Source organism: Eucyclogobius newberryi, unplaced genomic scaffold (genome assembly GCF_026437365.1).
Source record: "Eucyclogobius newberryi isolate DKJ021-1_F unplaced genomic scaffold, fEucNew1.0.hap1 SCAF_17, whole genome shotgun sequence".
NCBI lineage: Eukaryota > Metazoa > Chordata > Actinopteri > Gobiiformes > Gobiidae > Eucyclogobius > Eucyclogobius newberryi.
This window is the reverse complement of record NW_027315801.1, coordinates 24,627,265-24,651,562: the sequence shown is the minus strand read 5'-3', so window position 1 is coordinate 24,651,562 and position 24,298 is coordinate 24,627,265. Positions and strand designations below refer to the sequence as shown.

The 24,298-nt window shown below is 39.4% G+C and overlaps 2 protein-coding genes across 2 annotated transcripts; one reads left to right on the top strand and one right to left on the bottom strand.

Annotated features, from left to right (window-relative positions):
• Positions 1–3,579: 3,579 nt before the first annotated feature.
• On the bottom strand, positions 3,580–7,334 carry zgpat (zinc finger, CCCH-type with G patch domain). The gene is made up of 8 exons (XM_072449559.1): positions 7,201–7,334; positions 6,369–7,005; positions 6,057–6,190; positions 5,653–5,805; positions 5,446–5,568; positions 4,568–4,970; positions 3,875–3,877; positions 3,580–3,748 (listed from the first exon to the last, which is right to left on the bottom strand). The coding sequence occupies exons 2-8, from the start codon at positions 6,941–6,943 to the stop codon at positions 3,613–3,615; spliced, it is 1,527 nt and encodes a 508-aa protein (XP_072305660.1). The 5' UTR covers positions 6,944–7,005; positions 7,201–7,334; the 3' UTR covers positions 3,580–3,612.
• A 533-nt stretch (positions 7,335–7,867) lies between these two features.
• Positions 7,868–21,315, top strand: tti1 (TELO2 interacting protein 1). The gene is made up of 14 exons (XM_072449558.1): positions 7,868–8,000; positions 8,487–9,230; positions 9,447–9,784; positions 10,065–10,344; positions 11,961–12,123; positions 12,316–12,614; positions 14,041–14,439; positions 14,939–15,098; positions 15,259–15,432; positions 15,520–15,671; positions 15,785–15,925; positions 16,249–16,453; positions 19,561–19,648; positions 21,040–21,315. The coding sequence occupies exons 2-14, from the start codon at positions 8,508–8,510 to the stop codon at positions 21,254–21,256; spliced, it is 3,339 nt and encodes a 1,112-aa protein (XP_072305659.1). The 5' UTR covers positions 7,868–8,000; positions 8,487–8,507; the 3' UTR covers positions 21,257–21,315.
• The last annotated feature ends 2,983 nt before the right edge of the window (positions 21,316–24,298 follow it).

Here is a 24,298-nt window from a genome sequence, read left to right as displayed (position 1 = left end):
ATTCAGATCACACATCTATGAACTATAAGACAGCTAAAAGACCCATCTGTCACCCAAACAATACACCCCAGCTCACATTTATGCTCTCATGATGCAAACCTTTACATGGTCTGGCCTGAGGTGTTCCCTGCCCACTGTTGTCAGACACTGTCTGTCTGTTCACCCCCCAATTCATTATTTATTACAGATTAGTGTGGCCTCCTTCACTGACGCTCTAAAAGAAGTGGGAGAAAGTGGTGGACTTGAAAACTCTCTGAAGGTCTCAGTCCTCCTCAGGTCAAAATACTCATGCATACGTAAAGTACAAGCCGAGAGGTGGATTTATCAGGACAAGGTCTGACTGGAGAAATCAAAACATACAGGCAAATAGTTCTATATAAAAAAGTTATATGAATAAGGAATGGTTAGATTTTTCAAAAAAGGTTTTGAAAATCTCCTTCCTGTATTGTTACCCACAAGTATCCTTGACGTTTTTTCATATTATAACACATAAGTATAATTTGGGACCATATTATTTACCATAAAGGATTAATGCCATACTATGGGATATTCGAGACAAAACAGAGACAAGCAGGTGGTGGACCCTCCACCAGAAAAGCTACATACATACAGTGCATAAATACAAATGTATTATTTATGTTTTATTTGTGTTTTAAAATTGTATTGTGATTTTGTCCATTGTATCTTTTTAATTGTTTTGTAAAACACTTTGAACTGCTTTCAGTATGAATTTAAAAAAAAAATGTATTCATTGATTGCTTGATTGACTGGCTGAATAATTTTGAATCACACTGGGAGACAATTTCGGAAAACTAATCCTCAGCTATTTCAATATAATAATCTAAGTGTTTCGCAAAGAAAGACATTTTAAAAAACATCATGAAGTTCCATATCTGTGTGAGTCGTCAATGAATGTTTATGAGTTTTTATTTTCTGGCTAATTGAATTCATCTACTTGTGTCTGCAGACAAACAACACTCAAGATGACCAAAGTGCTTTCCAATAAAAAAAAATAAGGCAATACAAAAGCATAAAACAATAATACATTGCATTTGACAGTGTAAACAATGAATGTCACTAAATTACTGAGTTTTAAATGCCAGTCTGTATAAATATGTTTTAGCCTAGATTTAAAAAGGCCAAAGTCTGTGATGCATACCTCATATCGGATGATGGCCCACGATACACAGTTACCCTTAAAGTAGAAACACATGCAACAATCTCAAAGGTGAGTTGAATACATTTAGAGTAAACTGGGCTGAGCTGAGACTCACTGACGCTTTCTTTGGTGCACAGCTGGTGGCACAAACGTGACAGGTATGAAGATGTCAGTCAATGCTAATGTTTGATAAAGCATAGCCTCAATTTAATTGGTGTTAGGCAAAGACCTCCTGCTGAGTTGGCGCCCAAAGAAAAACAGCTCTTGAGATGATTGGCGCCTTCTGTAGCAACCAGCAATGTTTACTTCAATTACTATTCCATATAAGGCACAGACAGCGAATAACATGAAGTTTAAAAGTGGGATTTAACAAGCACAAACTATGAGGGAGAATAAAAATGTAATGATTTGAAATTCAAGAGCACAATACAGTAAGAGCAGGTATCAGAATATTTATTAGTATTGACTGGTAACAAAAGTAAGAAAGCAGAACCTGCCACAGCTGTAGTGAAGGCACAAATGAGCAGATTGTGAATGAATCTTCATAATACAGGTTGATAGAGCTAATTTGAAGATTTCAGGTTCTAGTGGCCATTATTTACCATTTCTCTTGGACCACTTGAAGTTTTAAGACTCTAGAGTGCTCTTTTAAAATAACTAACTCATTCTTGAAAGCTATGTTGAATTTAAGAGTTCAGTGCCGAGCTATTTACCACTTCAAACGAGAAACTATGAAATCCATCATGGGAGTGGACCTAAATTGGTAGAGCTAGTGTTCACCTGCTGCACCATTGTTTGAAATATAAAGATAGAGGACCCGTTAGCTCAGTGCCTACTTTTAATTTGTGAAAAATGGGATGGAAGAAAAAGGAGCCAAGCAGAGTGATGCATCTGAGTGCACACAATGGCCCTTTTAACACAGCTCCCGACACTCTCTGCCGAACCGCTGCTCGGCCTGTCATATTAAGCTCTGTCAGAATCCAATTAGTGTGGAGCGTGAATAGTTTAAATATTCCCCACATTTACAGAACTTTTTATTTTTTTAGATAAATGTGCCCCAGCTGCATCAAGGCCTAATCATTTCCAGAATATGTCTTAAACTGTTGGGAGATGCCTCATACGAACAGTATGAAATGTTACTGTTTTGGGGAAGATCTTTCAAAAGCTGTGTGTGGGGCTCATACAGTATGACGTGGACAAAGATGTGTACTGGAGGAGTTAGTGCGGGGCAATTTATCAAACGTGAATCAAATGTGAAATTTGTCAAGTATTTGGGAGGGTTTTTGAATCGAGAGTGCCACAGTCGATCAGTAAAAATGTGGTTTCGAGCAGCGGTCAGTCTATGGAGGAAGAAATTTGAACATTATTTGTGAAAGTCTTTATAGTTTATGTTCGTGAAATCATTACGAAAAGCCATTTTACTAAAATCGAGATGGATCATATGAGAAAAAAATAAAAAGATTTTCTTGACTGCGATCTGTTATAAATAATCAACCCAAAAATGCATGTGTAGAGAAATGTCCCATCCTCCTAAGCACACAAGTAACTGGGGTTCAAACTAAAGCAAGAACAATAAATGCAGAAATGAAGCAGGAACAATGAGTCAAGCAGGTGAAGTTTGAAAGTGTGTCAGTGACAACTACAACATGAAGGAACTGGTTTGATAAAAGTAGAACCTCTGACAATTGTTTTCCTGTGATGTTTAATTCTAAAATTCATAGAATAAATATATAAATAGAAAATATGTTGCTTATTTTGTTTTCTTTAAACTATTCATATTCTAGAGCTGAGGCCAATGAATAGAAGATTTGTCCTCAATTTGACCCAGTTGAAGCTGGACTGATGCTGCTTGAGGACATGATTTGTATGTTTTTTTCCAGATATTTATATTTTTCATCCAAAACAAAATGCACACAGTAAATGTATAGTTTCTCATGTCATTTAGATCACCGTAATAGTAAATGGTAAGTAATTTCTGCACTCCCCGAGTCATAACATTTTAAATACATTTGGTTACTATAGTTGACTATTATTTCAATAAACAATTACTTAGTTGCAATTAATCCGATTAGCTGTTTCAATCCTTAATTCCTGAAGTTGATTTTGATTGCGTGCCGTCTTTTCTGCTAGCTCAGGTTTTATTGTGTATTACCAGATGCCTGAACAAATGAATGTCTGCACGGTGAGATCAGAAAATAATCTTATATCTTAGTTTACCAATAAAAATATGCAAAGGGAGGCAGACGGTATCCATTTTGAAATATTCAGTGAAGTGAAACAAAATAACAGCCATTTAATTGTTAACTGCAGACTTAAAAAACAAGCTGAAAGCCAGGAGTCAAGTCTCTCTTTTCACCTCCAGCTTCAAAGCCGTCATTATACAAACAAAAGCTAACAGTTGGGTGCTCTTAATCAGTTCATGTGTTTGAGCAGTGTCTTTAGATGCCCGGAACTCAAAACTCGGTCATTTTCTTGTGCGTGTCTGCCTTCCTGTGCTCCTTCTGGATGGACTGCTCCTGGGCTTTCTCCTGGACCAGGGCTCGGCGGGCGGCTGTCAGCTTCTCCTCCAGCTGCTTCACTCTAGACGCGCTGTGAACACAACGACAAAAGCATCCGGAAGTTGAGAGAAAACGGAAAGAGGCGCCCGCTTTGACTGCACCTTTTTTGGAGCGAAGTGGGTCGAAGAGTGTCACTTTATTTACATTTTCACATAACTCCCTCTGAACACTCCTACTGCTAAATCTGAATGAATAATCACTACTTGTGAGCTCAAAGTGAACAGTGATAATGTTATTCAGTGTGAAGAAGACAGACAGTAGGCTGCAGCGGGAACACAGAGATACAGGTTTCCTCCAAGGACTTGAATGATGAACGAAACAAAATAAAGACATATTTAGCTGGTAGAGTGATTTGGACGTTTGCCTATGTTCAACAGGAATCCACTTACGCTTAAGCACTCTTTTCAATAGGATTTAAAGGACTTTAAGGAGTTGGAATCAGGGAAAAAGACCAACATATATCAAATCGGTTGGATATAGTAAAATTGTGGTATGAGTGGTACAAATAAAGGAAGTAAAGGATGGACTCATTTGAAACTAAGTTCGGATTTAGTTCTGCTCTTATCTTTAGCGTCACTGTGCAAGATATGTCTCCTTTTAGATTAGGAGAACTACAGTAAGCAACTTAATAATAGCTTAAAAATAGCGAATCACAAAAAAATCGAGAGATCAGTGGCGTTCTCAGCATCCGACCAAAAGCAGGCCACGTGAACGAGCTTGGAGAAATCTTTCATCCAACTGCCTGACATTAACTTGAAAGTGGCATCAGCCCCAGTCTTTTTTTTTCTAGTGTACCGCACATTAGTCACGGCAGTAGATATACAAATAAATAATTGAACCATGTACTGACCTTCCCGCTTGCCTGCTGAGAGTCTCACTGATTTTTAGGATCTCTCTCTCAGTCTGAGCCACTCTCTCTGAGGCCTGGAACAGTCGCACGTTCAGGCTCCTCTTGGTGCTGCTGTTCCCCCGATAAGCCTCCACTCCGGTCAGTGAGGACCCCTCTCCAGCTGCGGCGGTGGGATCATTCTTCCCTCCCAGTTTGTGATTGAGGAAGTCGAAAACAGTCTTGCGCCCCCCAGCGTTGTTCCGGGGTTTCCTGCGTTTTTTGGGCCTTGCCAATGTGCCGTCTTTAGCCGCTCTGCTGTGCCCTCGTCTCTGAGTCAGCTCCACACACATGTCCAGAGACTTGCCTTTGGGCAGGAGCATGGCAATGACAGGTTCCACTCTCCCCTCTTGTGTCTTACCCAAGCCTTTGTGCAAAAATAAATACATTAGGGGTGGGCAAAGTTGACAAAAAATGGTTTCAGTATAATAGTCAGACAATATTATGTCAAACAGAAATGTGTTAAAAAGGTATTAGTTAAGATTTGATTATCAGACACATGTGAAATGTCTGTAAAATGAATCACTAAAGAGCAGAAATATTACACTAGGGCCTATACTCTTATTAGAAACTTTAAAACATTTATATTTTTTAAAATCAGGACTTTTTGTAGCTTTCATTTTTTTACAATGACAATACTTTACATATCTTACATCATATTATGATATAAGATATGCATAAAATTATAAATAATGGCTGCAATATTTCTGTTAATTTAATTAAAAATTATCAGGTTTTTTTGCCGCATGTAATTTTATCTGCAATCTTTTATAACTAGGGTGAGTTAAGAGTTTGACCATGAACTGTAGGGTTCGACAGAGACCTTGAACTCATTAAAGTACCTTTTCCATATTCATACCCCATTTTGAGCATGAGTTTGGAGCCGATGCCTCTGGTGTGTGCCTCCCAGCCACCAAACTCAGCACTGCTCAGTAGCGTTGTGGAGTCTGCAGCAGAATCTAGAACTGCCAGAGAAAACAACTAATTAAAATTCTGTGCACATGACATATGTTTAAAATTCAGTGAAAAGGAAGTAAAAGCAATAAGACCTTTTGCATATGCAGCATCATCATCTTCATCCTCAGAGTCAGAGGTCAAGGGGTCATCCTCTCTCATCGGAGGGATAAGACCGTCTGCCTCGACCACAGCGTCTTTCAGCAGAAGAGAGTCGAACTTCACAGTGTAGAAGCCGTCATCGATGTCTAAAAGGACGAAAAGTGAATGCATAAATAGCCATGCCACACTGACAAAATTACCAACCAACCGACTGTACGTACAGATGCATGCTTTCAAAACATAGATGAGAAAGTGCATTGTTCTTCCATCACACATATATACATATACACATTATATCACTCTGCAACATAAGTATCTAAATCAAATATTACTTATTCCAATATTTTTATCTACTCTTCCCTGACGTAACATTAGATGCTAAAAACTAACATCATACCTGTGACTTTGGCCGGGTACCAAATGCCATCTTCATGTCGAGCCAAACAAGATGAGCCTTCTTCAAGTTTACTCAGGTTACTTTCCACAAACTCTCTGAGCTCTGACACTAATACTATCTCTCCATGGGAAAACCTGAAGAAATAAACACAATTCTCATTTTGAAAACAGGGATAACATATATAATATCCATTCCATGTTTAAAACTTGTTTTTAGATTATAGTGCAACAATGCCTCATAGTGGATCTCATCTGCCATTGCAGAAAATGCATCTAGTATGTGTGAACCATGAATCTATTGGTGCGAACTGACCTGCATGTGTCTGGGAAGCGACACTTGTCCTCCAGATAAAATGGACATGGTTTCATAGACTTCTGTGTGGGGTAAATGTAGAATACTCTGACACAGGACTCCTCTCCTTCAGTTGGCTCTGATCCCACAACCATCGCATTGTGGTACTCCAGAGTGCCCCATTTCGTTCTGTATGGGGCTCTTACTTTTGTACCACTTAGATCTTCCTCCTCTTCATCTTTCTCATCATATTCCTCTTCGTTATTGTCATCGTTATCTTCAAACGTATTGCTACTAGAAGTCTCTCCTACTTCTGAATAGAAAGCAGCAAACTCGGCATCAATGACCCCATTGGATGTGCTTCCCTCAGAGTTAGTATGTGGTGTGATTATGTCCTCTAAACTGGCCAATAGATAGCTCTTCTTCACCGACACAAGGCTGGATTCTGTCAGTTCTATAAGTTGACTCAAGTCCTCCTTTAGTTTGAGTAGATCAGGTTGTTGTGAGGGGTCCAAGCCAGCCTGGAGAGCCGCTTCTACCTGCTGCAACTGTCCAGTGTAGGTAGCAATAGCAGCCTCCAGGGACTCTTCATCCATGCTGGATCGAACTGGTGGGCAGGACAGGACAGGGCAGGGGACAGCATCAAGACTTATAATACCTAAAAAAAAAGGGAAATTGGGTTGTGAGCAGTTTTCAGTACATTGACACTGAACCTTTAATGATAAATCATAATTGAATGAAACAGTAGTTGACAGAGAGCTGTGTGTATTGCTAAACGTGCTAGCTCATAGCTATAATTATGTGCACAATGTAAACTATAAAAACACACAGCTGAAGCAAAGTATTTTACAACCTTAATAAACAGATCAGAACTTCTCCAGACGTGTAGTAGAAATGTAAGCCACAATATGATTATGATTCAATAAGGCAAATCTTTCCAAAACCAGAGCAGAAAAAACACCGAGAGGATGAAGTCAAGTTACTCTGACGCTGATTTAAAATTAGAACAACTTCCGCGTTGAACCCTGTGTTCATTTCAGAATAAAACAAGAGTGGCAGCGATGGAAAGAAATGTGTGAATTTTGAACGAAACTGAAATTGTTATTAGATGAATGCACAGAGAAAAACAATAATGCTTTCGTCAAAAATGCAATTAGGGTTGTTTACATTCGGCATGTTTTTGTGGGAAATTGGGGTCTCAATACCGGATGCAGTTGTTGATTTGTTTAGGACAGTGAACGAGAAAAAAAAATAGGGTAGAGATAATATAATAGATCCATGGTTAGGGTAGGGTCATAATATAGTAGATCCATGGGTAGGGTAGGGTCTGTTGGGTGCACATTACATTTTAAATCACTTTGAATGCGAAGCACAAAGAAGTAATACAAGTTCCAGATGGTGGCGGTAATGACGGTGGCCGAAACTGATAAACCCCGACTAGAAGAAGAAGAAGAATCCGTCGTTTACTTGCGACGGTGTCTCACAATTATGACGTTTACTTTAGCTTCTGCATGAGATCAGCCCATGGATCTTGTAAAGTTTTTGTAAATTATAGACCTTTGTGTCTTGATTCAAATTACTATGACGTTATTATCTCCTCCGTGTACTATTCCTTGCTCTCTTGTTCTAATGAATACTATAGCACGTGAAAAAGTAAGTGTTTGTTTATAGTAAACATGTGGTTATGTATGTAATTTATCTCTTTTCTCTATAGAAATGCATACAGATATACAATTGAAACTATTTCACACGCTGCTTCAAAATTGCTGTGAAATCAAATTGTAAAATGTAAGTCCATTTGCATGTTATATAATTATGATGCCCACTTAACTTGAGTGAGGCTTGGTTCTGGATTAGAGAAGTCAAATCAAATTCTGCATCGACTTCCATTGTAAGAATGAGGTTTTTGACCACATCAGTATAAAGGACATTTTGCTGTAGTAATTGAAGTGAAACAGCAGTAGCACTTTTTCCCCATGACAATTATCATAGACATGGCTGACACTAGGAAGTGAAAGTGGCATTGTATTATCTACCATCCTTGAAAATAAAGTATTGATTTTATTTCATATGTGGATGAAATGGCTTTTCTTGACATTGATCTGGCAGCTGACTTTGTCTTCTTTTTTGTCTCTCCAGAAATAACCATTGACCGCAGCAATGCCTCCAGCCATGTCCCAAATCAGTGACCCAAAAATTGCCTTTGCCTACCTGCGTCCTGCCTGTGTGTTGCTCACCAAAGAGCCCACTTTGTCCAATGTCCAGATCTTGGGTGCCCAGTTAAAAGAAGTCAATGATGTTTCTTTGCAGCAGCTTCAAGACTATGTACTTTTCCCATTACGCTTTGTGCTCAAAGTCCCTGGTCCTAAAAAAGACAATTTGGTGCAAGCTGTGGCTAATGCTATCTGCTACATCTTGGAAAATACATGTGTGCAAAGCTGGAATACTTTACATGATCTGTTTTCCGAACTTTGCTTATGTCTATGCTGTCCGACAGATCCTGGAAAACCAGTTGATGCATCAGAGGAGCTAAAACTTTCAATTCTTAAATGTCTCAATAGCTTGATACACGCGGCTTATGGAGATATTGTCTTCAAACTCTATGAACCAGGCATGTTACCAGGACTTGGAGCCGCGGTGTCATTGCTATTAGCTTTAGCAGAAAAGGAGAAAAGTCGTGAAATTCAGGGTGCTGCTTTGAAGTTGTTGTTGGTTTTGATACAGGAGTGCGATTGTAGTCAGGAGCACGTAGACTGTACAGCACAAAGAATGACGATTGGAAGAACCGTTGCATCTTTCTTACCTGGAATTTCCACTGCTGTAGCCAGAATTATCACAGGCGACATACGACAAGGACACAGAGTTACTGTCAGAGCCATGAAGGTATAAGATCTGCTCATCTTAACATATGTTCTACCTACATGTTTAGGTTAAGTACATATTTTAGTCTTTTTTTTTTAATGTGTGACAATGAGGAAGAACTAAAATTGGTAAAAGTAGTAGATACAATATTGATATTATTATTAAGATTGATATTATTACTGATATTATTGTAAACTTAAGATATATTGACCTATTTTCTCTGTATTTTCCCCTCAGGTATGGTCTGGTACGGTTGGCTTGGTGATGGAAGACTCTCAGCTCCAATGCCGTTTCCCCGTGGAGACCTCTGCACCAGAACTAGGGCGTGTTGGTCAGCTTCTGGTCCAAAGGACAGAGGAGTGGGTGAAGAGCACTGCAGCCCGACTCTGTGTGCTCTTGAAGAAGCTGGTCTCCTGCACTTCAGCCCATCAGCACTGGAAGGTCCGCCTGGCCTTGGTGGAGCTGGCAGACGACCTGTTCAAGAGATGTGGACAGTCTCTGACAGAGTGTGTGGGTTCTCTTCTGGATGCACTGGTGGGAGCCGTCAATGATGATGAACCCAGGGTCAGAGACAGGTAGGCTTGGCTTTTTAGTGTTAGTTAATCAAGTTAGTCTTGCTTTAGCTTTATTGATTACAGTAAGGTGTAATTCGAAAAAAGTAGTATAAAAATATGACGATGAAGAAATACCATGTAATTGTCTTTTCTTCTATTCATAAATTATTGCTTCACTTTTTCCTCCAAGCCTTTTGCTGAGTTACAACTTCAGCTTCTGTTGGTATACTAATCAAATCTTGCTGTCAGAGAAGTCGGCGTTTTATCATTTTTGTTAACACTGTCCTTGATGTCCATTTAGATCAGAGCTAGCCCTCAGAGAGGTCTCCCAGAGGAATCGGCAGATCAGCGGTGGAGATGATGGCAGTAGAAACATCTGTAAGACCTTCACAGACATCCTGTCTGAGAATCTCCACTCTTTGTGCACCTCCCTGCCCCGTCTCATGAGAACCTCAGATGACCAGAAGAAACTCTTTGTTCTCAATGTGTTTCTTGGATATGTCAAACTGCTGGGCCCTCTGGTGTCTGTGGTCCTTTCCTCTGCTGCACATCTGGAAAGAGTCTCAAAGGCATTAATGCAGGTAAGGTTACATTAAGTAAATTACAAATAAATAAATATTATTGGGGACTGCATTATTATTGAAATGTATACACTGTATGTATTGAGGTTCCCTCTATATCATTGTGGATTTTTTCATCATACAGTGTGTTGTATTTTGCATGTACTGTTGCCAATGTAGGTAATAATACATTATGGCTTGGATGTATATCATACAATAGGTTGAATTGGATGATTTCTGAATATCTGATGGTAGATCTCTTTGGGAGATTTAGTGTCTTTGAAAATAAAAATCACTAAAGTTGCACCTTATTCCTATTTGGATCTCTACTCAATATGAACGGTTCTTCATCTGCCTGGAAGAACTGGTTCTCCTCCTGAGTGGCTCCAGCTCCACTCTCTATCTCGCGTCCGCCTGTCCGTCTGGAGGAGTCGGATCCCTCCTTCACTGTAAAACTCCTCCAGGTTTCTACTTTTTCCCAAAGAGGTTTGGTAGTTTTTCCTGGCCAATAAGGAGGCTCTAAGGACAAGGGGACCGTGGGACATTAATTTTGTCTAAGGACACGGGATGCTGGAACATTGTCAAGTCCCTATGAACATTATTTAATCTGTTTTTCACTGTCGCCCTCCGAGACAACCGCTGTTGTGATTCTGGACGTTACAGAAATAAATTGAATTGAATTGAAATTGAAGCTCATTGACTGAAGTCCATTTAACAGACAACAATCTGGCCTTTGGAGTTCAATAATGGCACCGCTTGTGTGTGGCTATGGTGATAAAGAAGATTTAACTTTTGTTTATGTTGACGGAGAAGATTTTGACCTTTTTTGTTCCAGTTTTTGTGGCTAAGCCCAATAATTACAGCGATATGAACCTTAAGCATTTAAATGGCCAATTTTGCCATATAATTCTAACCTGCCCCCAGCTCAATTTTGAGCTATAGACATTCTATTTTAAAAAATGAATGTCTGCCCTTTATTTGACAGAACAGTTGTGGCATGACATGGAGGAAAAAAGGGGACATTCTGAAAATGGTCGAGGGCTGGAATTGAACCCAGTATGCCGCAGTGGTAGCAATAACACATGTGCGATGCCCTGACCAACAGTACCACTGTTAAAGATTTCAGCCAAACAATAGACTTTAAAAACACAATTACTTAGTTACAGGTGTTTTTATAATTCTGAAATTATAAAAACACTTGCTTGTTTCCATGGAGATGTTCCAAAGTTTGGCTTTAACTTTCCATCTCTATGGAGTAATGTAGGTGGCGTGCCCGTTACCAGGAATATTACTTGGTGCTGCTTTAATTTACTCTCCACACTCGATGGTGGTAAAATACTTCTGAAGCCACATCTTCTTTCTTAAGTGTCTTGCTCAGGGACACTTCTACTGCATTAGTTAGAACTATAACCAGCAGAGCCTCTGTGAGACCAGTGTCTTCATATAATGGCCATTCTTCTGGGTACAAACTATTAATTAATATTAATATCCAGCGTCTTTGGGTCACTGAAAAGCGCTATATAAATAAAAGTTATTATTATTATTATTAATATTAATTCAAATTTTAAAGTTGTAGTGCTATGGATTTTATGGCTTAAGATAAATTGCTGAAGTCATTCTTCTTATTGATTTGACAGGTGCTAGAGTTGTATGTGATGGACGTTCGGATCGTGGAGGAGAGGAGTTATACCGACATGGACATGGATTCTGGCTCAAATTCTCATGTGCAGAGGAAACATTTCATGTACTTTACAGATGACCGAATCTTTTTTGTGCTCATGGAGATCTGCCGCACTTTAGGTAAAACTCCAAGTACTATGGGTGCTTATGGGTGTAGTAGTTGCTGTAACCATCGTAAAACGTTTATTATGTTTTCACAAGTCATAATGACAAAAAAGTTTGACAAAATATTGACTGTTGAATTAATAAATTGCAAGCCTCAATTTATTTATATTGTTTGTATTGTTTATACCTATTTGTTTTCATTTATAGGTTACTACGGCAACCTCTACATTCTGACCGATCACTTCCTGGGCCTGTACCGTCAGTCTTCTGTGTACAGAAAACAAGCTGCAATGGTTCTGAATGAGATTGTCAGGGGTGCAGCTGGTATCGCTGTGGCAACAGGCGGGGAGGATTTGGAGAGTAAGGATGGAGGACCCTCGGGATTGTGTGCTGAGGAGGACCTAAGGGCAGCAGTGGAGTCCATCATAGAGGAGTACATCTGTATCAACAACTGGCACCTGATGACAGTCAGCGAGGAGACAGACCGAGACAAACAAGACCAAAAGGTGAGACTCAGACATGGATGTTTTATATCACCGGGATAGTGGCTGCTCCACTGTACAGCAACCTCACGACCCAGACCATACTAAGAGTTCAACCTGTAAAATTACATACAGTGCTCAATTATTTTCAGTCTAAAAATAAGTTTGAAGGAATTTCATTCGTTTACCGTTTCTAAAATTCTCAAAATTAAATCTTTGACGTCAAGGTGAACAGTGAACGGTAATCTGCTGTTGCTGTGCTTGCTTCCCTCGTGCGAAGCATCATGGGGAAAGGCCAGAGCAAGCTCCATAACCAAAAAGTAATGCGGCAGAGAAATATTTTTTTGGTGACATGAACCAATGAGCACACGCCATTGACTTGAATGGACCGCTATGTTGTCGCCCTGGGCTTGGACTCAGCACAGTTTGACACACATTTACTGTACTGTGTTACCATAAAGCCATTAGAAATGTTTGTGTTTATTGCTTACTTTTTGGTAAGTAATAATTGTCATCATATTGTAATGAAATTAATAGTATTGTTACAAATGATATGTGTGATTTTTGTTCGATAAAACTGTTTGGTTGTGTTAATTTCAGTTAATATGTATAACTCCTGCCCTTTTGAGCAAGTCCATTTTGAGCTCAGGAGAGTATAAATGCTAGCTTATCAAAACATTTTTTTCAGATTTACTTTCAGGTGCTTCGCAGTGGTTGGGAGTGGTTGTGTGATCACTGCCACCACCACGGCGTCATAGGTTTGAGTCCAGTTCTCGACATTTGTTAGCTGTCTAGACCCTCTCTCTCCCCCTTTCATGCTGCGACTATCCTGTAAAAAAAAAAAACACAAATAATATACTTTCCAATACCTTTCCTACCACCTAATTATAATATTGGAGAAAAAAAGTCCCTTTGAAGTATTGAATGGTGTTCATTTCAAATGCTGCTCACTCCCGGCTCTGAGCCTGGTGTAAAATGCACTATTTGAAGAGCAGAGCATCTGGTGGAAGATTCCATGCTATTGCAGTGAGCTGTCAGGACTGAATTATTAAGCAGACAGGAAGAGAAAAGTATCGCCATGGGCCTCCAGCTACAGGTCCTCCTGATATTTGGAGATAAACCTCTGTGCTCTGAAATATATGCTTTACATATATGTGCAGAACGCTTACACAGGCTCAATGACTCTGGCTCTGAATATTTTGGAGCTGTACAGAAAAAAAAAAGGAACAGAATTTGCTTTCCAATGTTTATGCTGTCACTTTTCTGGCATTCAGGGTTTCACAGCCTGTGGCTTTCTGTGGCATCTACTATCTTAAAGCGCTTGCAGCAGTACTTTTTGCATCACTCATCAGATAAAACATTGTTATGTTGACAACTGTTTCCACTTTTCCACTTTTAGCTAATTGTATTTTTGATTCCATACATGCTTACCTTCTTTTCTTTTCTGTAGATTCTCAGTCCGTCTAGACTTCTCTCCATCTCCAACACTGAGATTACTTCCTCTTCAGGCCCTCTCCATCTGGTCCCACTTGGTTCACCTGCTTCCACCTCACACCTCCATCAGCTTAACAGTAACATCTGGCAGTTGTGCGTGCAGCTGGAGGGCATATCTTCTTCCGCTCAGGCTCTGGGGCAGGGCTTTGGACCCTTATTGATGACCTCATTATACCCAGTTTTGGAGAAGGCCGGTGAGGAAAGCCTCTTGGTGAGCCAGGCGGCGCTGGGCTGTATGTGGGACATGTGTAAGGCCTGTGGTTACCCCTCATTGAAGGTGCTGATCATTGAGAACTCCGACTATCTGCTCAATGATGTCTCTCTAAACCTGCAGAGGCTCAGTCAGCATCCACAGGTATGGACTTAAGGCATCATGCAGTATCTGGGTATACTGTTTTTGTTACACTTAATTGTCATTATTTGTAAAACATTAGTCAATGGCAGTGCATATTAGTGAAAACGGGGAACAAACGACTAATAGAATATGAATTATTGTCTTGCGGGCTTAACGTGTTCTATATTGCAGCATTTTTTTACTTACTTTTTGGGGGTAAAATGTTGTTAAAATAAACCTTTATCACATACACATATGGAGAAAGTGTGAATAAATTACTCAAAATGATAATGAAGCGTTGTTCTCATAATGTTTGTATCGCATCGTTTTGACTTTTTTAAATTCACTACTGTTTTAATTTAAAGCAGAATACCACAAGGATAAGTTTACTTTTAGCATTTAAACTTAGATTCTTAAAAAAAAGAAAAATACTAACTGAACTAAGAATCATTTTTGTCAGTAACTCATCTTTGGCTCATCATGCCTGACGTTTGCCTTGGTGCTGTGCTATTTGGCCCAGGCTCCTCGGGTTCTGACAGTGATGTTGACTCACTCGGACTGCTCTCTGCTGCCCCTGGTGGGGGACATCGTGCAGGATGTGCTAACCGCTCTGGACCTGAGCTACGACCACACAGCTGCTCTGTTCTGCTCTGTGTTACACGCACTGATGAAGTCACTAGGTAAGGCCGCTCAAGACATGCTAATTAGAAGAGGAAATAAGTCAGGAAATATCTTGCACTTTACAATATTGTATTCAGTGGACCCTAGGACCTTTCCTATTGTGCGGATTACTTGTCCCAACTCTTTTTAACTCACTGAAACTCTCCTTTTTTGGCTTAGCTAGGTGGTTTCCTTCCAGTCGGTGCACAGCCAGAGAGCCGAGTAAATCTGAGCACGGAGCCACAGAGCAAGAAGAATTCAACATTGGACAATTCCTTCTGGATTACAGAAAGCAGAAAGAGCTGGCAGAGGGCATTGGCATCGAGGATGACATAGAGGACACTGTAGATACTGGTGGGCTTAAAGTGCTGTTTATTTCATGTTTTAAACAAAAAACTCTTCATTTTTAAATCCTTGCATGTATCCTTGTTTGCTTTGCAGATGTCCCGCCTCACTCTGAACCTGATTATGTCAATGATATTGGTGGTCCTGATGTGAAAAAAGAACTTCCTAATCATCTACAGATCACTAAAAATATTATGGAGCGCTGCATTCACCTAATGTCTGACCCAAATCTCAGATTACGACTCAAGGTACTTGTCTTACATTTTACCAGTGGTTTCTGCTTACACAATCATTACAGATAATTGTTACATGTTTCATTGCTGGCATTAATATTGCTGTGTGTTTGTTGTTACTCTTTCAGGTGTTGGATGTGTTAGAGCTGTGTATATCTGTCCTTTGTGAAATGGAGAATGAACTGCTTCCTATGGCCCATCGCTGTTGGCCGGCTCTCTTACAGAGACTGACCGCGGACGACCCTCTAGCAGTCCTCAGGGCCTTCAGGGTATGACCCATTTCAGTAGTAATTTGTGCAACATAAATTATCGTTATGCCAGGTTAAAGATTCTAAATTAAAAATTGGCACGCTGTAGTGTGCACTTCCCCAAACAAGACGTATTGCTCTATTTATTTTTGTGTGGACACAATGCTTTGATTGACACAAGATCTTCCATTGCTAAATTGTGCGTTCAGAACATGCTTTGTAACTTTGAAGTCTTTGTTTAGCAGTGATGCATTCATCTTTACTACATACCTGTGGATAATGTTTTTTATTGTTTTAGGTCAGTGGTTATTGTGTGAAAAGGCTTATTGTCTCTGTTCTGCCAGGTGCTGTGTACTCTGGGGGAGACTTGTGGAGATTTCCTGAAGCGGCGAGTGTCCAAAGAGGTTCTTCCAAAACTGAGCTCATCTCTGCGCCACCAAGCGCCGGTCAGTGCCAGGGCTGGCCCGGTCTACTCCCACACTCTGGCCTTCAAACTGCAGCTGGCGGTTCTAGAGGGACTGGGCTCTCTGTGTCAAAGACTGGACCTGGGTAAGACTCACAACTCACCCTCTGCACTCAAACAAAAATACTTCTGTGCAATTGTGTTTGTGTCAAAGCTCAAAACAAAATCAAACAAAAGCAATGGGGCTGTTGATTAGTTTACATGCACTATGGATGGAATTTGATTAAAAGAGGTCTATGGCATTAAAGTACCCAAGTGACTGTTGTCTTAATATAGAGGATTAAGTGAGGAAAAAACTAAACTGCTTGAATGTTACTATATGTTGTGCATGAAAAGAATTACGATTATAAATATGTAAAATATAACTATTGTTTTGTGTTCAAATGTATAGCACAATTCCAATCACTGTAAAACGTCAATGCATCTGTCTACCACACGAGGGCAGAATTGTATAACCTCATTGCGTCTCTACTTTATGTGATAGCAGCTATTGAAGTTATGTCTCATCTCATTCTAGATGTATTGAAAAATAAGTCTTAAATAATCAGGAACAGTAGAATATATGCTTGTACACAGTCTTATTACCAAATTGAAATAGATTTACTTTTAAGGATATTGGATATTTTAAGGACATGTGTTGTTGCATATAACGGCATAACAAAAAATATCAGTTTTCCGTATAGTATCAGAATATGCTACCAAATAGAACCTGTTCTGCCCTCTTATAATCGTTCTATTAAAAAGCCATTACACACTGGTGCTGTGTGTAAATTGCACTCTGACCAAACGGCTTGAAATTGCCCGGTTGCTCATCACGATCATGGCATTTCCTCAGTGAACCATTCTTGCTCGGTTTCACTCTGCTTTGCCACTGCCCCCCACAAGCGAGGCAATGACACATTCAGGGCTCATTTCCTTCTCACTTTGATTTGAACTTAATATTTCAAATAGAATTGGTTTGAACGCTACCATAATAAAAGCATTTGGTCTAAGTGTGTCTTCTAGATTGAGTTTACAAATGTATCTTCTACTTTATGATACAGCCATAGGTCCTGTTTTGTGATTATCTCCCACTGTGTTTTGCCCTGCCTCTAAAAAATAAATAAAAAAATAGTCTGCTACATGCATCTTTTTGCAGCAGTATTCTTTGAGTTTTTTTTTTTTAGTCTTGCCAATATCTTTTCCAATCATCTTTTTTGTGTGTGTTTTTAGAGCCAAGTCCTAATGACTTGGACCTCACATAGTAATAATATATTGTAAAGTCCTTGCTTGCAGTTGAGACATTTTGAACATTGTTTAGTGAATATTATGTAGAAATGTGTATATTCTAAAATTAGTTGGATGTCAGGGCTGCTGTCAAATTTAAAATGTCCATACCACAGAACTGTACCTCTCCCATTCTTTTCCCCTACTTTCCTCTCCTCCTGTTTCTGTCTTTATTTCCATCACTCGCTTTAGGTTCATGAGCCAGTTCATAAGCCAGGGCAGTTTGTTATGTATCGAGAATTAAAACCGCGGTGCATATTTCATAGCAAAATGTGATTTATTTGTATAAACTTCATTCATTCCAAGGCTATAATCTTTTGTGGACCTAAGATGCAAGGGAGAGAAATGCTCAGGAAAAAGCCAGGTGCAGAACACTTTGTGGCAAATGAATGAGAAATAACATTGCCAATTTGGAGGTAAATGATTTGCTCGAGTTGGTTTGTGTTTCTTCAGTTCTCTTTTGGGGAATTGGAGGCCTGGTAATTGGCTTGCTGAAGGCGTCCCAAAGGTAAAAGATGGAGCCAAATCGGTATTCACGCACAGAAAGAATTCTGCCATGTTTCTGGGCTGCTCTTTCCAACCTTCTCGAGCCGCATTGCGTTGCTAAAGCAGAAATAGTGCAGTTTAAGTGAGGGGAAGAATCCTGTCTGAGTGGCTATAATTCATACCAATTAGATGTGGGAGAAAGAAGGAGATTTAATGCAAGATGCAAATGAAAAGTGTAACCTATTCAATACAAAATAAGGAAACGTAACCTTGTATTTGGGTGCACAAGTTATACTTATTTCAGTATGAGTTATAGTTGTATAACGGATTCAGTAAAATTTGCAAGTTATTTTCTTTCTTTTTAAGGATTTTTTGGCCCAAAGGCTTTATTAGACAGGATGGTTATATATTTATCTATGTGTAGCCACCTTAACCACTCAACCACGGGCAGCGCTGCCAGTTCTTTTCAAAACCATATTACCGTTCCAGTAGCAGTAACACTGAATGAAATATGATTTGCTTTAGTAATTTATGAATCACATGCATTTTGCATTTCAGATTTTTTAAAATGGGGTTTTTGGGGTAAACTGCAGAATAAGCAGCGCTTATACATAATAGTAATCGGTCATTATGTCAAATGCAGCTGCAATCATTCAAATTGAAATGTTATTGTGATTGCTCTTGCCACTCTGAATTAAATATGGCAGTAGTTGTGATAGAGAGACTAGATTTGGTCACTAGATCCATTGTGAGATGGAGCCAAAGTCTCTTTGGGGGTTATTATCATCACACTTTGGCATCTTGCCACTGCCATAGCTGCTGTCTTCAAAACGGCATCTTAGACAAAGTTCCAAAGCCTGTTCACCTGTGGAACCCCCTCTCCCAAAAGTAGAAATGTAAGAAATACTGAGGTGCCTGGGAGACTTTCTGAGCGCTCATCTGCACTCATTAAGACTAGAAGTACGGTAAAAGTCTAGGTAGGTAGGTAGGATCTATATTTACTCTTTCATCTGTGTCTCTCATACTCTTTCATCTCTGCTGCTCTCTCTTTGCAATTTAAGATCTGAAGAGGCCATTTTGCTACAAAGCAGGCCTTGAGTCTTGACATTCAAAGATGGGCTTATTTTTTTGGTGTGGTTGGTCACAAAAACGCATTGGGTAGTTTTGTGTCATACTGTGACTATATATATATATATATATATATATATATATATATATATATATATATATATATATATATATATATATATATATATATATATATATATATATATATATATATATATATATATATTATATATATAATAAAACTTCCAGTAACAGATTAATATGTAAATACTAATATAGAAATTCATATTATTAGACGCCCAAAGACGAGAAGCATTCAGGCAAGCTGGAAGATGTTCCCAGCAAATATTCTGTTATGTTTTTTTTTTTCTAGGTGAAGAGGATCTGGATAAAGTGTGCGAGTCGTGTTTGCTGTACCTCAGCTGCAGACAACCAGCCAGACTTCAGGAAGCCTCTCTCAGGTAGGACAGCAGCAGGACTGACTGCAAACCTTAACCTTAAGCTCTGCACTATGTCCACTCTATTTATCCAAATCATATTTGTGACATGTCAGTTTAGTGATCACATGACGACTTAAATCAGGAGGACATCACACGATGTAGCAGGATGTGGGTGTCAGTGAGGCTGACAGTGAGGCTGCAGGTGAGCAGTAGGTGCATCCTATGATTGATACGTGGCAGGACTAATCGGCCGTCCACGCCACGAGGAAATGAGACTCTGAAAAAACGTCCATTACGCCTTTAATAATGCATGACTCACTTATGTTAGAAAGTCTGTGTTTTCCATCTGCCATTCAGAATGAAAGAATATGCAAAAATGCCCTAATGAGCGTTAACTGCACACACTGGTAATGGTGCATGAGGCATTGGACTTTCTTGCCTTTAATCCACATATTTTCACTCAAGTTCTCTGTTTTTATTAAAAAGACACCAGATGAAGATGAGTGAAAATAGGTGGTCCTGAGGCAAGGCAAATTTATTTGTAGAGTACAATTCGTACACAAGGCAATTCAAAGTGCTTCACACAACAGGAAAAATGCATTAAAATCACAAAAACATGACAGAGATCACAAAACCTTAATCTCTATTCATTAAATTTAACAATTTTGCTGACATGAATCATACATTTTGTCTGTGCTCAGTGATTTGCCAGATGGAAAACCAAATCTTTTGGACCACACTGCGCAGACACTCCAGACATTCTTTCTCAGATTTATTTGACATTGCCAGCGTGACTGGTGACTCCGGAATGGGCACATCGCTTTTAGATTGATTCTTTCCCAAGTTTGCCGTCCCTAGACGTCAGCGCGCTATCTGCATCTGCACACGTCTGTGCTGAGCGTCTGTATTTTTTACGACGACTCTCTTGTCGACACCTCCACCTTATGTGTGGCGCTTTTGTATCTTTAACGACGGACCCAGTCTTGTCGTTAGCAAGTTAAAATAATTATCTACTGTCAGGAATTATTCAAATTCCTGATATAATGTCCAACCTTTTGTTCATTCTATTTCTACCAGCACAACTGTCCCATGGTTGTCTTAATAATGCCGCCTTCATTGGTTATTTATTCAGCTCCGCAAAGTACATCAGTTTGATTAAAAGCTCCATCCTCCAAGAAGCTGCAGTGTGTTTTAGAGGCGGGTCGGAGCCGACAGGCTCATTAGGAACACAGGTCTGTCTCATGCTCACTGATCAAATAGAAGATAAAAGCTAGCAAAGGAGTTGTTTTTATGATAATCATTTATTTTAGTTCTTTTAAGTCTTCAAATGTATCGATGTACAAAAATATCTCTTGTACTAGACTAGACTACATTATGGTTTAAATCATTCATCTTCTATTCCATGTTTCCAGTGTATTCCGACATTTAATCCAAGTGGATCCGGACACATTCTGGTTCATCCTCAATGAACTGCATTGTCCCTCAGACTTCAGCTCACCTCCTCACCAGGACCTCCAGCCGGTGCGCCTCTCTGGCATGGGACGTCCCAGGGATGAGTACACAGACAATGTAGTGAAACTGCTCAGAGAGGCGTTTGATTCACCAACAACATCAATGTCAAGCTCATGAGGACAGATGGACTGGATTCTGTAATTAATGGACTATTTAAATGTTGTTAGTAAAAAAAAATCATCTCGACTTGCTTACTTGCTCATTTGATTTGTATTGTTTTATAAGATTGATATGTCCCTATACTCTCTACAGATTTAATTTGAGCTTTATTTGAGCAAGCATTTATTCCAAAATGTGAAAAGTTGCAAAACCTTATAATAACTTCTAAAGGATAAAGCCCAGTGTGATATTTGGTCAAACCCATTCACTTTCTGTGCTGAATTTCTCTTCTAATAGTTTTCTTTGTTGTAAGAAATTGCCTTACCTCCCTTTTAAATGCAGGAAACAGGAAGTGTCTGTGTTATCAGGCTGTGGTAGGAGCAGCTGCCTCCACCTCATTGCTCCATAATGAATGTGTGAGCGCGTGGACCACGTGTTAGCGGTTAGCGGCCAGGCTAGCTCACACCGTGCAGCGCATCTTTATCTCATAGCGCCATGTTTCTATTTATCCTGCTGCCAGCCCTGACAATGGCGCCATTAGTCATCTGCAACAACAGGAGGGCTTTGGCAGCACCTATTACAAACAACCAGCGGCCTAATATGGACTGTGCTTAATGCATACAGACAAGCCGACATGGACACCCAGGCTCAGGGCAGAGGCTTCAGCAGCACAAGAACCATACAAGAACCAAGATAACTCTGATGCTCCTGTCACCTCTCTGGAAGAATATGTTAGCCTAGGCTTTTCAGTCAGGTTAATCTAAACGCCAAACATACAGCAGCTTCTCCACTAACCAAAAGGCATTTGTGGAAAGAGTACTCAAAAAAAAAAAGTACAGGTACATGTCTAAAAATGCAGTCAATTACACGAACAAGTACTGGGAAAATTTAAAAGTACCCAAGAATCAATTAACAGTTACATTTTTAACATGGTTTCATTCTTAGATCAGTCTTTTGAACAAAAATGTATTAAATAGTTTAAAGCTCAAATAGGTTGTTTTAAACAGCAGCCTGCATGTCCTATGACTGCTGGCCAATCAGAGCGGGCGAGGCAGCGATGTTTTGTGTGTTTACAGGAGTTTAGGAGCTGTAGACAGCTGTACATTGATACGATTGTGACTTGAGCTGTATTCACTACTCAGTGATTTTAAATGTAACTCATTACAATTATGTGGCTAAAATTAGACTCAAGTACAATTACACATTTAAAAATGAACAAAATAGTTAATTTCCACCCCTGCCAAAAAGATTGAAATCCTTGTAATCCCAGTCTTCTAGTCGCCACATTGCGAACGTTGGCAGTGGTGGAAAGTAACAAAGTACAAAAGTACTGCACTTTTACATTACATTACTTCAATACATTTGAGAGCTGTAGGTATCTACTTTCTACTCCACTACATTTGTGAATTAAACTTAACATGTTTATAATTTGGGTGCACGGTGACAAAGGCGGTTAGCGCTCTTGCCTCCCAAGAAGGAGATCATGGGTTCGATTCCCAGACCAGACCAACATCACATGATCTCTCTGGGTGGAGTCTGCATGTTCTCCGTGTTACCGTGGGTTTTCTCCAGGTTCTCCAGCTTCCTCCCACCGTCCAAAGACATGCATGTGTTAGGTAAGATTGGTGACTCTAAATTGGCCCTAGTGAATGAATGTGAGAGTGAACTGTCTGTAATGTCTATGTCTCTGTGTTGGCCCTGCGACGAGTTGGCCACTGTCCAGGATGTACCCCGCCTAAGGCCCGAAGTCACTGGGATAGGCTCAGTCACCCGCGACCCCGTAAGGGAACCAGCGGTAGAAAATGGATGATGGATGGATGTTTATAATGACATCTAGCCTAAAGGCTTTGAGTTCAAGTTCTGGCTTTGAACAAACATAAACATACATAAAAATAATCCGCAGAATGGCTTCTGCTGACCAAAATCAGCACAATTCGATGTCCAAGTAAGATAAGATATTCCTTTATTGTCCCACATGGGGAAATTAGTAACTACATGGGGGAAAAAGTAACTACATTTGAATCATTTTTACTCTTAAAGTACATTTTAAAGCAGTACTTAATACTTTTACCTAAGTAGTTTTTTTATGTGATACTTTTACATTGTACTTTTACTTATTAATAACAACATTGAATATTTAATCCACCACTGCTTATTGGTTTGGAACTGAAAAAGAAACTAGGCTGCTCAAATCACACAAACCTTTATATTTTCTAAATATTCTGGTCCTGTCACACATGTTGCTACTGCCATAACAATAACTACTATTGTAAAATGGCACTTTGATTTTTGATTTTACAATATTATTTGCAAAATGATGGACACTTAATGTTAATTTTGTTATACAATGTCTTTTATTTGATAAAGGCATACATTTAGTGTGAGACCAAACATTCTAGAAGAAATATACACTTCTCTTTCCATGTTTTTCTTTACAAAACAACAACTCAAATGTTTTAATAATCAAGACAGAACATCATCATAGTCCTGTGTTTTCTCTGGATGTGCTGGAACAGAAGCATATAATTGTTAATCTTGAAATATTAATGCAGCACAGCGGGATATGTGAGGGCCAGGTTGATTTGAGGCAATATGAACAGGCATGTCTTTGTTTGTTTCAGCTCCAACATTTACTTTAGCAGTATCTGATTAGCACTGATGAGTTTACTGACAGCATATTCTTCACTAAGACGTTTTGGCCCTGCACATATACAGAATACAGTACTCGTAACACTCAGTCTGTAGTGAGTGCTGTAAAGGACATCAGAGGGAATCTATTGAACAGCTCTGAGTGTCATTCATCTGCCTGTACAGCACTTTGGGACAGGATAAAGCAACGCAGACCAGTGAATACAATTCCTCTATTCTCCACACAAGAGTATGCAAGAGTCAAGTGTTGTAGTCAAAACCAAATATTAGGCATCAATTTACCAGACCATAAAATAAGGCAAGACATAAATCTTACAAAAACATACACATAACACTTCCTTACACAATCAACATATTGTAAACATAATATAAAGGACCCTATATAAGGGGCCGTCCAGATTTCGCCCCACT